Below are 15,887 nucleotides of genomic sequence, written 5' to 3' on the forward strand. Positions count from 1 at the left end.
AAATTTGACGGATTTAGGAAGAAAATAAGGGGAAGAAAAATTTTTAATTTTATTATATTTTTTCTCCTAACTCGTAAACATCAAAACTTAAAATTTTCCTTTTATTTAGTTCGAGAATACGAAATAACAAAAACAAAACAAAACAAAAAAAAAAAAAATGGGGAGGGCGTTAAGTTTTCTTGCTAAATAATATAATACCGCATGACACACCACCCCAGTCGCCACGTTCGTGGTTGGTAGAGTAGCGCGAGAGTTTTCTAGGGTTTATCTCTCCAGCGAGTCGTCCCTTGACTCCTTCCATATTCACCATTGGATCAATTCTATATAGAAAGTCACTCACAGTGGAATCAAATTCTCAGTTGATCAATTGTTTGATTCCATTTGCCTTTTTAGGGATTTAAAGTCGCAGTAGGGCTTTATTCGCCCATCTTTGGTAGTTCAATCTCCATGATCGTTCGTTTCCCATGGACCCTTCTGTGCATAACGCTCCAACAGTCGACGAAGATGACGAGTGGGGTAGGCCATATACATCTTTTATTTTGCTTATGCAGTTTTTGCTATTATTATGCGTGTTCTTGTTATAGGGCATGGTATAGTAGATCGTCTTTTTCTGCTACTCATTACGATCCTTGTTTACTGTTTAGTTATATAAAGTTTTGATTTTTGCAACTATCACTTCAATTCGAGATTGTTATGTGATATCATGAACTATTCAACTGGCCAAGTCTCAAAACAAAAATTAAGCAGCGATCACTTCCTTTGTAATTGAAATTGTAACAGTTACATTTAAATAAACATAGTTACTTTTTTCATTTGCTTAACCTGGTCATTACTCATCGGCTTCACAAGATTTTTCTGGGCATTAGTACATCATATGAAGAATCAAAATTTTACATCAAACAACATGTGGCAAACATTGCTCTTGTAAACCGAGGTTGAGTAATCTGAAATCTGTAATAACTAGCAAACAGACCAATTGAGGGTTTTTGTGCCCCTCGAAATGTAGGGCCTTCAAATGATTTTGACAAACTATAAGGGAAGTTATAGTTTATTTAGTTTTTTTTATCTCTGTGTCTCTGAATAATTCAATCTAATTAGTGCTATTGGTAGTAATTAGCATACTAGGAAAGTTAGGTTCTTCATGACCGATGCCAGTTATTTGTTTATTTAGTTTTTTATCGGTCTTGAGTGTTTGTAACACAGTTTTGTATTTGTTCATATCATGGTCTCACTATGATAAATTTTTAGCAGAAAGTGCACATCCTAAACTTGGATCTCCAGAAAATTACTCCATATAATCTTATCATTTTATCTTCTCTAGTTTCACACATTGGATTGATGCTGATGGCAACTATTGCCCTTGCTCTCTTGACCTTCTACTACTAGTCTTAAGACTTTGCAAGCAATGGATTTGTTGGCCTAAAGTATGAAACTGAGAAGAGCACATGAGAGTATTTGGATAATGTGAAATTGTAGAGTAGAACATGGGTTGATTCTGTTTACATTTCATTTAACCCATGTTTTTTTCTGGCTCAATTTTCCGACTAGACACTGATGGGTTTGTGATCCCAAGCTTGGGAATTGAAGACCTAAATCAAAGCACAACAAATGCTCCACTAGTAGAAGACTCGAAACACACAATCAAAGTGAGTAGACAAGTTTGCTTAATTGTTTCATGGGTCTATGTTTTTATTTTCTATGTGGTATTGCAGGATAAGAAGGAAGAGCATATATATCTTGGACCTCATGGAGCTCCTCCTTCACAAGCAAAACAGGATGTAAACTGTTCTGGACGCAAACAGAGGTTCAAGCAGAAGTTGAAGGATGCAGATGAGAGAATCAGTGGGGGTGGGTTAGGAAGAGAAAACAAGCTGGAAAATCTAAGAGATCTTGTGGGTGGTGGAAAGATGCCTGTTAACACGCCCAAGAGTTCCAATAGGGATTGGCTCGACCCGCACTGTCACGAGTCTCAGTTTGAAAAGCGATACACATCATAGAAATTTGATTACTAAAAACCATAGGCATAGTGTCTTGAAAGACCTTGTGTATACAGGCCATCATATTCATGCCTTATTTAAAGCTTTTAAGTTTTAACAGAAATTGATGCTTCTTGTGTCACTTAAAGGCAAGGTCTCCTTTCCTTTGGGCTGATTATATATATATATATATATATATATATATATATATATATATATATATATATATATATATATATATATATATATATATATATATATATATATATATATATATATATATATGTGTGATCGAGATTACGATAATGCCTACCTTACTGGTATTGATGTTTCCTGTCTTTGTGCTTGCTTGCAATCAACCGAATATAAGGCATAATCTTAGCATATAAGTGTTCTTTCATGTAAACCGGTATTTGATCCAAATTATCTAGGTGATAGAAACTATCACAGACATTTTCTTATATTGGAAATAGAGGCGGTTCAAACAAAAATAACGAATTCTCTATTACCAAGTCACATAAGATTTGGGTTAGGTCATCTTCAATGAGTGTTTAATGATAATTGTATAGTGGTGACATGATATTAATTAAGATTGTGAGAGCATGACATTGATAGTGGAGTTGTATCTCCATACAGCAATATCATTGGTATGAGGTTAGGTGGAGGGAGTGGTTTGCTGGCCAAACTTGCCTCCACCACTCCCATTAAACTTGGGAGCTAAGAATGGCTTGTTGGCCGGGCAGTGAGAGGAAAGAAAAGGCTATGATTGGTTGCCTTCATTTTCCTTTTTTTTTTTTTCAAAATAGATTAGATGTTAACATTCCTTATCTAGATGCTATCATTTTCTCCATTCTATGTAACTTAAAAAAATCTTATATGGCTTCAAAAAATCATTTGTGATAGAATGTTAACGATGTTACCATTCCTTTCAACCTTAATGGTGACCAATGAGCCATTTTAGTTTTGTTTTTTTTGTTAAATCAAATTACATTTGTTCCCTTTCTATGTCTTAGGTGGCTGTTCATATAACTTTACTGTTTGTCGAGTGTTATGGATTGCCTAAGCTACGGTAAGATATGGGCGGCCACTCCAACTCAAGGTAGGGAAACTGTATTTATTCATCACCTATGACATAAAAAGGAAAAATAATAATACAAGTACGTAGTAGATTATATTCTACAAATGAAAGACTTTTCAACAATGAAGAATAAACAAGCAAATTAAACAAACTGAACAATTACTTGGGTTAGGATGTTAGGTAACCTTGCTAAAGTTATAATTGGAATATAACAAAACTAACCATAATTTAAATCAACCTTAATGAAAATAACCCGCAATATTCATGAACTTATGATGTTAGCTACTAAAAAATGTACTCCATAATGTATTAAACGACTCCATAGTATGATGAATGGGTCAGGAACGTCTTATTTTTTCAAATCAGAATACTTAAAAGGCTATTGTGGGTCATTAGTTATCCTTAGAAGTCTCTGAAAACTAGTAATGTGAGGATTACTTGTCCCTTCTATTAAACACACCTTATGATATGTCCGAAGTGGATTTCTTGTTTCCGGAATGTGAACACTTTGAAATACAAAAACAATCCAAAATGCAAAAAACAAGTTGGAACGCGAAGAACTATCCAAAACATTGTACTCTGGAATGGTGTCACAAGATACCTACTAATGATTGTAACTCGCTTTGGTGGATATATTTTAGTATGACGATGTGTACAATGTTTCTATGATGTCAACCAAACCTAAATTTTATGCGATTATTCTTTGTAAGCTTCATCCTCTCCCGACATGAGGCGGCTCTTTCCGACAGTCGTGGTTTGATAGATGGTTGTATATTATCAGCTGTTTCCTTTGGTTAAAATGAACGACTTTGTGAAGTTGTGACATGTAGATGAGGTATTTGAAATTCCCTTGATAAGTTATTGAAGGATGATGTGGTCCGAGTGTGTATGTTGTACATATCAGGAAAGACCCCCTCAACCCACTGCCACATCAACTTTTCTATTTTATTTTTTTTATCTTTTCCAACTCACAACATATGGAAACCTTATATTTTACAACCCACTCAACCCGCTTTCCATATCATTCTTTTTTATTTTATTAAATTAGAAAATATAAATTAAAATAAAAATAGAATTCTCGGGTTGAGAAGGTTGGAATTGGGTTTCTGGAACCCTTTGAGAAAACTGATTCCATGGATTATAACTCTGATTTTCTTCTAAAAGTCTAAATGTGTTGTAAGATTGTTGCACCAAGAAATATTGTTGTGTATAATTTTGATTTTGTTGGTAGTTTTGGTATTGCTGATAGTTTGGATTTTGAAAATCTTGAAAAGAAAATGGAATATCTTGACTTGAACCGCCTTGTATGGATTTACATTTTTTATTAGAACCGGTTTGTTTAGCTTTGCCCCGGTAATCCATTTAATGTAACTAAATGAATAAAATGAAATATAATATTTTTCAGAATAAAAACACTACAAATGAATGAATTCTGTGTTCATATTTATAAACTTATTAAACAAAAAAATAATTCTACCCTAATAAACAAAAATCTTTTTGCCACATGTCATATTTTCATTGATTTGGCCACATGTTATTTTGTGGTTATTTTCAATTAAAATTTTTCCAAATGACATTTTGTGGTTTTTTTTATTTTATCAATTTCCATATAATTTTAAATATAATAATAACAATAAATGCATATCAGTTTAATTAATTGACTTTCCTTTTAATTTTAAAAATTTTAAATTAATACTTCATTAGTTTCCTTTGTTTATTTATCTTATTTGTTTAAATTTAAAAAAAAAATAAAAAAACACATTAATTTTAATAATTCAATATTTTTCTAAACTTTATATAAATCATATTTAGAATTTCATATTTTATTTTTCTTTTAAATAAACTCATATAATACATAAGTTTTACACATAGTAATAAATAAAAGATGCCAGTCAAATGCATTCAAATATATGGTCAAATTGCATTCAATAAAGTTGGCCGAAGACATGCATTCAATCTTTGTCTCTGTCCATGAATTAAAGCCACATGAAAACAAAATATTTAATATATTCAATACTCACACTAGCGGGTTCACCAACCCATTTTAAAAGTATTAAACAGTGAACCCGTTGAACCCACCAGCGCTAGACATCGTTTCTCGACGGTACCGTCTCATCCCGTCTTTGAAACCGCAACGACTCTGAGAGGCCTTAGCCAATCAAGGAGTTCTCTGCTCTCGTATCCAATCTTTAGAAGTTCAACAGATACATCCGAAAATCATGTTTGTAATGCAAAATAATCAAGTCTAGAATCTAATAAGAACTTGGGTCAAAACCCAAGAACCCTTCCTGCAATTTCGAGCTTACAGGCAAACTCCAGAACCTTTCGACAATTTATTAATTACATAAAATCCTAAAATAAACTATGAAACACTTTAAATAGGGTCATGCTAACAAACAACAAACAAATCCCAAAACCACGTGATAACTATTCATCCTAATCAAAAGTATTTAGACTTGTCCTAAAAAAAAACTCTTTAATAACAAAAAACTCTTTAATTCTCTTTTATCCTTATCTCCTCCAGTAAACGTTACCAAAACGCCGAGACATAACATTACTCCCCTCCCACACCAAAACCTTGTCCACAAGGTTGAAATCGGGAAACTGCTTATCCAATGTTTCTAAAAGCTCCCACGTAGCCTCATACTCAGGCAAGTCTTTCCAACGAATCAGCACTTCTTTCCCAGCCACCCCTTCGCGTACTCCCTCCACCTGTCCCGGTTGAAGCAAGACTTCCATATCCTCCGTTAACGTAGCTGGCAAACTCGGAGTGGCTGTACGATCTCCAATAGCTTTCCTTAATTGCGAGACATGAAAAATGTTATGAATGCGGGACGTCTCAGACAATTGCATCCGATACGCAACCTACCCAATTTTTTCTAACACACGGAAAGGTCCAAAGAAACGGGGTGCCAGTTTTTCGTTCCGTCTTTTTGCCACTGTATGTTGCCGATATGGTTTGAGCTTCAAATACACCCAATCACCCACTTCAAAAACAGCTCCCGCCTATGCTTATCTGCTTGCATTTTCATAGCCGGTTGAGCTTTCAGTAAATAGCCCCGCAACTCTTGGAGAATCCGGTCCCGCTCTTCCAAATATTGATCAACAGAACCCACTGGAGACCCATTTTGCCCATAATACAACAAGTGTGGGGGATCCCTTCCATACAAAACCCAAAAATGTGTTTTCTTTGTGGAAGTGTGAAAGGAAGTGTTATACCAGTATTCCGCCCAAGACAACCAAGACACCCATTTTCGAGGAGAATCCGCCACGAAACAACGCAGGTACGTCTCCAAGCAACGATTCACCACCTCAGTTTGGCCATCCGTTTGAGGATGGTAGGTTGTGCTTCGTTTCAATGTTGTACCCTGCCATTTAAACAACTCCTTCCAAAATTGACTTAAAATTTTTTTATCCCGGTCTGACACAATTGATTCAGGAATTCCGTGAAGCCGAACCACTTCTTTAAGGAACACAGTAGCTACTGTGATTGCGGTATAGGGATGCTTTAAGGGTATAAAGTGGGCATACTTGCTTAGACGATCCACAACAACAAAAATTACTGTGTACCCTTTAGAACGCGGCAGCCCTTCAATGAAATCCATGGTAAGTTCGGACCATACTTTGCTCGGTAACTCCAAGGGTTGCAACAGCCCACCTGGCGCCAAGGTGGAGTACTTATGACGCTGACACACATCACATTCCGCCACCCTCCTAGCCACCTCCCCCTTTATGCCCTTCCAAAAGACCTCTCGCGCAAGCCGCTGGTAGGTCTTTTGAACACCGGAGTGCCCTCCTACCATACTCGCATGATATTCTTTGAACACGACTGGTATCCACATCGAGTCACTTGGTAACACCAGCCGTCCTTTAAACAACAATCTATTTCGCACCAAAGTATAACCTGCCATAGTTTCGCCATTAAGTAGCCGTCGGCTAATAGTGCCCAGTTCCTCATTCTCATCAATTTCCTTCCATAAACCCTCCCAATCAACCAGACTCATGGCTGCCAAGGCCGACAACTGTGGAGCCCCCGCACGTCTCGACAGAGCGTCTGCCACATTGTTATCCTTACCTGGCCTATATTCAACCACAAACTTATAACCCAATAATTTCGACAACCACTTATGATGATCTTCTGTTACAGTACGTTGTTCTAAAAAATATTTCAAACTTCTTTGATCCGTTCGTACCTTGAAACATCTACCCAACAAATACGGACGCCACCTTTGTATTGCAAGCACAATAGCCATAAGCTTCCGCTCGTACACAGACTTCAAACGGGCCCGCGTTCCCAAAATATGGCTAAAAAATGCTAACGGTCTTCCTTCTTGCAACAACACAGCTCCCATACCGTATCCCGACACGTCAGTTTCAATAATAAATTCCTTGTTAAAGTCGGGCAAAGCAAGAACCGGAACCTCAGTCAATGCCTTCTGAAGTTTCCGAAACACTTTTGAGGCCTCTTCCGTCCACTTAAAATTGTCTTTTTTAAGCGGTTCAGTTAGTGGCCAAGCAATCTTCCCATAATTCTTAACGAACTTACGGTAATAGCCCGTCAAACCCAAAAATCCCCGAAGCTCGCGAAGCGTTTTAGGTAAAGGCCAGGTTAACATGGCTTCAACTTTAGCTGGGTCCGCTGCCACCCCCTCCCTTGACACTATATGACCCAAATATTCAACCCGCTCCTGACCAAAAAAACACTTCTTTTTATTGGCATATAATTGGTGTTCACGCAACAAGTCGAGCACCTTCTTCAGATGTTCCACGTGCTCTTGCTCAGTTTTACTGTAAATGAGTATGTCATCGAAAAACACCGATACAAATTTTCGCAAGAATGAATGGAAAACCTTGTTCATTAGAGACTGGAAAGTAGCCGGTGCATTAGTCAACCCAAAGGGCATTACCAAAAACTCGTAATGGCCCTTGTGGGTCCTAAAGGCTGTTTTTGGAATATCTCCCGTCTTCATTCGGATCTGATGGTACCCCGCTTTTAAGTCGAGTTTCGAAAACACGGTCCCCCCGTGAAGCTCGTCTAATAACTCATCAATAACCGGAATTGGGAATTTATCCAACACTGTGACTTTGTTTAGCGCGCGGTAATCAACACAAAACTGCCAACTCCCATCTTTTTTCTTCACGAGTAGAACCGGACTGGATAACGGACTCATGCTTGTTTGAATAATCCCGACACTTAGCATCTCTCCCACGAGTCTCTCGATTTCATCCTTCTGAGCATGTGGGTAATGATAGGGTCGCACACTGACCGGAGAAGTTCCCTCTTGAAGGGTGATGCTATGTTCATGGCTACGATTGGGCGGCAAACCACTCGGCATGTTAAACACATCCTGATATACGTCAATAATAGCTTGAATTTCAGTCGGTACCGCTAGTGGGTCTTCTGCATCTGATTTGGCAGTCAAATGTACCAAAAAACCCTCTACCTCCTGTTGTAACATTTTGCAAAGAGTCTTGAAAGAAGCTAAGGATTTCGAAAGCGTTGGGTCACCTACAATCCTCACTAACCAATCTCCATCCCAATATTGCATCCATAGCTCCTCCCAATTAACGGTCATGTCTCCCAAAGTACGTAACCACTGGATACCAAGGATGATATCAGAACCCCCAATATCGAACGGAAGGAAATCACTCACCACTTGCACCTCTGGCAAGTTAAGAACAATACCTCTACAAACCCCTTGATTCCTAACCAGCAACCCATTACCCAACTTGACTCCAACAGATCTGTCACCCCCTGAAGTAATTCCTAACTGACTGATAATTCGTGTCGACAAAAAATTATGCGTAGCCTCGCTGTCAATCAGCACAATCACCTCTAATCCCCCACGTCACCCCTCACTTTCATCATCCGAGGAGGCGTCAAACCGTTGATCGCATTAAGGGATACCTCAGCCATGTCAAAGTGGGCATGTTCTAAGTTGGTTCTCTCGTCGTCCTCCTCGTCCACAATCAGGACCTGCAACGTCTTGCTGGGACATTTGTGCCAAGGTGCAAACTTGCGATCGCACCTAAAACACAAACCCTGTGCCCGTTTCTCCGCGAGTTCGGTCTGAGTAAGATGCTTGAACGTACCTGGGCTACTATTCTCTCGCTTCACCTGAGCTACTGGAGCATTAGTATTGGTCTTTGCTGGGAACCCCTGACCCATCTTTGGAGGACCAACATTCACTCCACTCCGAATTGATCCTCCTGTCGTGTTTTCGTCTATCCGGATAGCCATATGGATGGCTTGAGCCAAAGACTCAGGTTCGGCTATCCGAACCGCCGACCTAACCTCTTCTTTTAATCCCTTAATGAAAGTGCTCTCTTGAATCGACTCGGAGACATCCATGAGTTACCCCGCAAAGGCCTCGAACCGGTCCACGTATTCCCGGACAGTTCCTGTTTGTTGGATATCCAAGAATTGTTCTTGGACACTGCCTTTCCCGCAACGCTTGAAAACGCTCCAACAACTTGCGTTTGAATCTTCCACACGACTGAACGGCTTCTTTGCATTGTTCCACCTGAACCATGTTAACGGGGCCCCTTCCAAGCAAAGGGTCACCGCCCGTAACTGATCTTTCTTGCCAAACTTATGAATTTCAAAGTATCTTTCAACCTTGTAGATCCACCCATGCACGTCTTCTCCACTGAAAATCGGAATCTTCAGTTTCCGGCAGTCAAGCAAGGGATTATGCTTCCGATGCTTCTTCTTAGATCGTTTGGAATTGTCGGAATTTGAGCTTTTATCAGAATCGTCAGAATCACCCTCTTCGTCCCCATCATCGTCCCCTGAATCGTCAAATGAGCTATAGTTGGCCTTTCTGCCCTTCTTTCCTGGTTTCTTGACCGCTTGAGTGAGATTATATACAACCTTAGTGAGTTCTTGCATATGTACCGCCACCTCCACGCGATGGGCTTCAGTGGAGTCGAGCATGTGATTGACAACCCCTTCTAAAGCAGCCAGTCGCTCAGCATTAGTGCCCTTTCCCTCCAGTTTGTCCGACATCTGGACCAGAACCGTGAAGCTCTGATACCAAATAATAAGAACTTGGGTCAAAACCCAAGAACCCTTCCTGCAATTTCGAGCTTACAGGCAAACTCCAGAACCTTTCGGCAGTTTATTAGAGGGTGTTTGACATAGCTTTTTAAATGACTTTTGACTTTATCTTTTAGAAAAAGTCTCAAAAGATGTTTGGCAAAGGGAAAAGGACTTTTGTAAATGACTTTTCCCATAGAGTAATTTGAATCTTTTTGAAAAATCAGGATTACCTGACTTTTCCCAACTTTTCACAACTTTTCACCAGTTAAAAATATTAAATTACCAATATACCCCTCATCTACCCTAAACATGTCTTTTTTTTATCATTTTACATGTAAAACTTAAACCAACACTTTAATTTTTGATTTTTTCCGTTCAAAAGTCAATCCAAACACATTTTAAAAAATAACTTTTGTAAAAAGTTCTTTTACAAGAAGTCCTTTTACAAAAAGGACTTTTGCCCCATAAAAGCTAAGCCAAACACCCCCTTAATTGCATAAAATCCTAAAATAAACTATGAAACACTTTAAATAGGGTCATGCTAACAAACAACAAACAAATCCCAAAACCACCTGATAACTATTCATCCTAATCAAAAGTATTTAGACTTATCCTAAAAAAAAAAACTCTTTAATAACAAAAAACTCTTTAATTCTCTTTTATCCTTATCTCTTCCGGTAAACCTTACCAAAACGCCGAGACATAATAGAATCTGAAATTGATTATTTGAATTATTAATATATTGACTGTGATTATAACTATATTTACAATTACAAAAACCAAACCTTTAAAAATAATAGTCTATATTTTCATTAAGATAATTTACATTAGCTAAATATTTTGAACGATATTAGATCATATGATATACACACCACTACAACAAATGAGATGAGATGTTATCGTTGTCACATCATGAACTTAGTATACCTACAACTACTGAACTACATATATATTTTTTAAATTTAAATAATAAAAAGTTTCTCATTGCTTGGTCAAAGGTTAAATGCATGGAAAGCGTTCTCATTAGTCATATGATAGATCGTGATGGGACAACGATGGACCAAACCACAATGGATAGTGGTGGTGTGCATGATAGTACAATGAAGGTGGTTTATTGTATGTATACGATAGACCCAGTTGATCTATCAATTATTAGTCATATTGATGCACTTGTACATTTTATGTAAGTTGATCAAGATTCTTGTCTCAAAATCAGAAACCACATTTAAAAAGTAGGTTAGCAACCTGGCACCATTCTATTTAAACCTCTATAACTTACAAAGCACACAGCTTAAGCTTACAACATAAAGAAATAAAAACTAAACTAAAGCAAAACTAAAAAAAATTGAGATCTTTAAGAAACAAAAGCTACTCCTGAATGTGTATGGCTGAGTGTGCAACCATATGAATGTAGGTGTTGTGAAATTCAGTGCTAAACAATGTGTATGGATTTTAGTCACGAATCACCACGATCAAGAAATTCTAATCCTTTTGCAGAAGGTGTCAAGCCATGTTGAGAGAGGTACTCCGGGTTACAAAACTTGCTTAAATGCCTCATCCCACTATCACACAAAATCGTGACGATCGTATGACGAGGACCCAACAATTTAGCCACTCTCACAGCTCCAACACAGTTCATTGCTGAAGAACTTCCAACAAACAGTCCATCATTCTTCAAAAGGAATCTGATGATAAAAGGAACAAACAAACAAATACTTACAACGCACAAAAACAAAATAATGTTGACAACTCTCAATCCTACCTTGACATTTCCACAGCCTCAATATCAGTACCCCTGAAAGCTCCATCAAGTTGAGCCATTTTGAAATTCTCAGTCAATCTATTGATCCCTATTCCTTCAGTGACAGTATCAAATGGGTTCTTTAACCTCTTCCCTTCAGCCTCCTCTCTTGTATACATCACTCCTCTTGTAACTTTGTTAAACAAACCAGAACCCGGAGGATCCACAAGATAACACTTTATCCCTGGATCATTTTCCTTTAAAAAGCAAGAAACACCAGCCACAGTGCCACCTGTCCCTGCAGCTGCAACAAAAGCATGTAATTTGCCACCAGTCTGCTCCCATATCTCAGGCCCGGTTCCTTCATAATGAGCTCTGTAGTTTGCCAGGTTCTCAAATTGATCTGCAAAGAATCCACCTTTATATCCATTCACTGCTACCTTATTTGCATCAGATGCCCTTCTCCTTGCAATATTCACATAGTGATCTTTGTGAGTTATCGACACTGGCCTAACCCTTTCAACTGTTGCCCCAAGGGCCTCTAGTATTTTAGACTGAGTAAGTTCAGACAATTTCAGTAACATAATATAATCAAGTTTCTTTTCCAGTTATGAAATTTTAACAAACCAACCTTCTCGATTGCAGCATCATCTGGGATAACTACATGACATTTGCATCCATAAGCAGGAGCAACTGTTGCAAGACTAATTGCAGTGCTTCCGGCACTTCCCTCTGTAACTACACCGCCTATGGATAGTTGTCCAGATTCTAAGGCCTGTGGATTATTTTCTTATTCATCAGCATATATTACTATAACCAAATTAAAGAAAGAGACATGTTAGAACCCCTAGAATCAATAGATAAGATCGAGTTAACCTCTTCAATTATTTTAACAGCGACTCTGTCTTTAACACTTCCTCCAGGATTCAAAAACTCTGCTTTCGCAAGAATCTGATTAACATGGAATTACAAAACCATCGGCAAAAACCATAACAAAAACTAATGTGTGTAAAATGAAAAAAGGACGAGGTTACTTCACATCCAGTCGCATCGGAGAGGCTAGTAATCCGAATGAGAGGGGTGTTGCCAATCGCACCGACGATTCCATTTCTCTTAAGCTTGTTCTTGGTTAGGGTTTTGCCTCTCGAATGAGACGTAGCACGGCGTTTATTGGATATAACGTATAGAGAACATAGGACGACTGAGACTACTCCTATAATTGCGATTGGTTTTGGCGATGGGGGCATCTCGCGGTGGTCGGAGCTTCAGAGAAGTAGACGGCACAGTGGAGTTGTGTAACCGGCTATAAACCGGGTTACCGGGCGGCGGGTGTAAACTATTTCCAAAAGAAGACTAGAGCCCAACCCAATAGTGCTATATGTCTTAACGCTTAAGTCTTTAAGTCTTAATTTTGTCAATCAAATCTTTATAAACAATAAGCCCAATTGTGTGTTGCAAATATAATATGTACTTATTTTATGAAGGGTAAATTACACGTATGGTCCCTATGGTTTGGGGTAATTTGCGTAGTTGGTCCCTAAGAAATTTTTTTAAATCGGACAGTCCCTATTGTTTGGTTTTGTTGCGCCGTTAGTCCCTATTTGACCTAAAATGACTTTTTTACCCTTATTAATTTCTTTTTTAATTTGTTTTTTATTATTTATTATTTATCATTTATAATTCTAAAATACAAAAATACCCACCCAGCTCCTCCGACAACCTCTACAGTCCTAGACACAACTTCCGACAACCTCCATTCCTCCGATAACCACTACAATCCTCTGCTGCCTGAAAAAAAAAAAAAAAAAAAGGCAGATAGCAGACCAACACAACCAACTCGTCTTCTTCCTTCTATTTTAAAAGATCTATGATACCTCATCCATTTCAGCTCAGACAAACCTAATAACGTAAATGAAACCGAAACCAAAATTCATACTTGAAATCAAAATCAAAACTAAATATGATGAATATCAAAGTCAAACCTGTGAAAATGAATATCAAACCCGAAGGAAATGAAAACCAAAATTGATGTTAGTAGAAGCTGGGTTTGATGATAATCAAAATAAAATCAAACGATCAAGATGATCAAAATCAAATGAATATCAAAATCTGATTCAATGATTAGGGTGGCTCTGGTTCACTTCAAGCACCAACGATTTCAAAGGGGATCAGCTTCAATCGGAGGAGAAGGTTGTTAGGGTTTTTGATATAAAGTGTCAACAATAAGGAATAAATGGGTGGGATAAGCGACGAGGGTGAGGCTAAAATAGAAGGACAACTCGTCGGACTCTCTGGTTTCTCCGGCTTCCTCCACCTTCTCCGGCAATCTGGTTTCTGTAAGGTTTTCCCTGATCTGATTTCTCCAATAATTTTCTTCGAGTTTGATTTCCAAATTTCCTTTAGATCTGTCGGTTTCTTTTCCTAATTTCTTTGACATTTATTTTGAGTGGAGGTTCTATGACGATCTTGTTGAAGAAGACAAACAGGTTGATGATGGTTAGGTGGAGGGTTACCAGTGAACGGGAGGAGGAGTGAGGGGGTGGGTTGGATTGGAGGAGGAAGTAATCTGATTATGCTTTTCAATAATAATAATAATAATATAACTAGTGAAAATAAGAAATAATTATTAAAATGAATTTAAAATATAAAAAATAACAGTAAGGGCAGAAAAGTCTTTTTAAGAGTGGTAGGGACTAAAGACACAATAAAACCAAATAATAGGGACCGTCCGAGTTAGAAATTCTTCTTAGGGACCAACTACGCAGATTACCCCAAACCATAGGGACTATTCATGTAATTTACCCTTTTATGAAATTCTATTAGGCGAATGTCAGTGAAATAATTATGTAATTAAATATCAATATCTAAATTATGGTAAAATAAATAATTGATATAAGTTGTAAGTTGTTAACATTGTTTTTAACCATACGTTAAATTGGTAAGTGATAACTTTATAGCAAATATGATAATAACATGATGGCGTAATTAACAAAATTATATTCCAATTGATATGTTCAATCTCTTGTTAATATTTTTTTTATTTACAGGTAATTTCTATTAGGGATGAGCATAAGCGGGTACCCGCCTCATTTGGTAGAACCGAAACCAGAACCGATGGTTCCTAGAAAGTTAGAACCGGAATCGGAACCAATCTAGGCAGTTCTTAAATGTTTGGAACTAGTCCCGAAACCAGGGGTTCCGGTTCCCGGGAGCAGCTAACCCGATTACATTAATTTTGTTATCTTTTGGCGATAAAACCACAATTTCGTTCGATCCAACTCAAATCAATTAGGACCAAAGACGGACAAAATTTGACCACTATATTCTAAATCGGTCTAAGTAACACACGTGTGTGTGTGTGTGTGTGTGTGTGTGTGTGTGTGTGTATATATATATATATATAAAAACCGGATCCGGTGGGTACCCAGTGGATAGCGGTTCCGAAAAAACGTGAACTGGAACGGGAACCGCTTAAGGCGATTCCATAACTTTTGGAACTGGAACTGGAACCGCTTACCAAAACCGACAGTTCCGAGGCGGTTCCGGTTCCAAAAGCGGGTACCCAGTTCCGATGCTCATCCTTAATTTCTATTAATAAATAATACAAAATTATTATTGCATTAAGTGTGTGTTTAGCACAAAGCATTTGAGAGCTTCTAGCTTCTAGTGTTTGACAAAAAAAACTCCGTTTTAAATAGAAAGTCCCGTTTGGTACTACAAGCTTATAGTGTTTAGTTTAAACAAAACGCCCCAAATCCAAAGCTACTTCACATAACGTTTAATAAAACACTGACATCTACAAACTACCCGCTACCAACTAGTTTTGTCAAACACGTCTTAAAAGTTTTACTGTAATGTTAGTTACTCCATTCGATATTAGTATTTAGTTAGTATTAGCATCTCAATAATCCTGTTGTAAGTCACACCTTGTAATTTGATGAGTCAAACATATGACACGTTGATCTATCAGCTTCAGCATCTGCACATTAACAACGCCAACATATCAAGTTTATCAGCGTCAACTTACAGTTTAGTTATTCGATTGTAATT

The 15,887-nt window shown here is 37.8% G+C and overlaps 2 protein-coding genes across 3 annotated transcripts; one reads left to right on the plus strand and one right to left on the minus strand.

Annotated features, from left to right (window-relative positions):
• Positions 1 to 205: 205 nt before the first annotated feature.
• On the plus strand, positions 206 to 2,100 carry LOC144998606 (Na-translocating NADH-quinone reductase subunit A). Its single transcript, XM_078958345.1, has 3 exons — positions 206 to 516; positions 1,549 to 1,646; positions 1,713 to 2,100. Exons 1-3 carry the CDS (start codon positions 465 to 467, stop codon positions 1,995 to 1,997), a joined length of 435 nt encoding a protein of 144 aa, XP_078814471.1. The 5' UTR covers positions 206 to 464; the 3' UTR covers positions 1,998 to 2,100.
• Positions 2,101 to 11,320: 9,220 nt separating this feature from the next.
• Positions 11,321 to 13,218, minus strand: LOC144998280 (Pyridoxal-5'-phosphate-dependent enzyme family protein). 2 transcript variants are annotated; one of them, XM_078958076.1, is made up of 5 exons: positions 12,872 to 13,218; positions 12,714 to 12,788; positions 12,469 to 12,612; positions 11,859 to 12,391; positions 11,321 to 11,781 (listed from the first exon to the last, which is right to left on the minus strand). In XM_078958076.1, exons 1-5 carry the CDS (start codon positions 13,082 to 13,084, stop codon positions 11,553 to 11,555), a joined length of 1,194 nt encoding a protein of 397 aa, XP_078814202.1. In that variant the 5' UTR covers positions 13,085 to 13,218; the 3' UTR covers positions 11,321 to 11,552. The 2 variants fall into 2 exon arrangements, with proteins under 2 accessions (XP_078814202.1, XP_078814203.1); XM_078958077.1 differs by having other exon boundaries at positions 12,877 to 13,085.
• Between the last annotated feature and the right edge of the window lie 2,669 nt (positions 13,219 to 15,887).

Source organism: Lactuca saligna, chromosome 5 (genome assembly GCF_052625555.1).
Source record: "Lactuca saligna cultivar CGN05327 chromosome 5, ASM5262555v1, whole genome shotgun sequence".
NCBI lineage: Eukaryota > Viridiplantae > Streptophyta > Magnoliopsida > Asterales > Asteraceae > Lactuca > Lactuca saligna.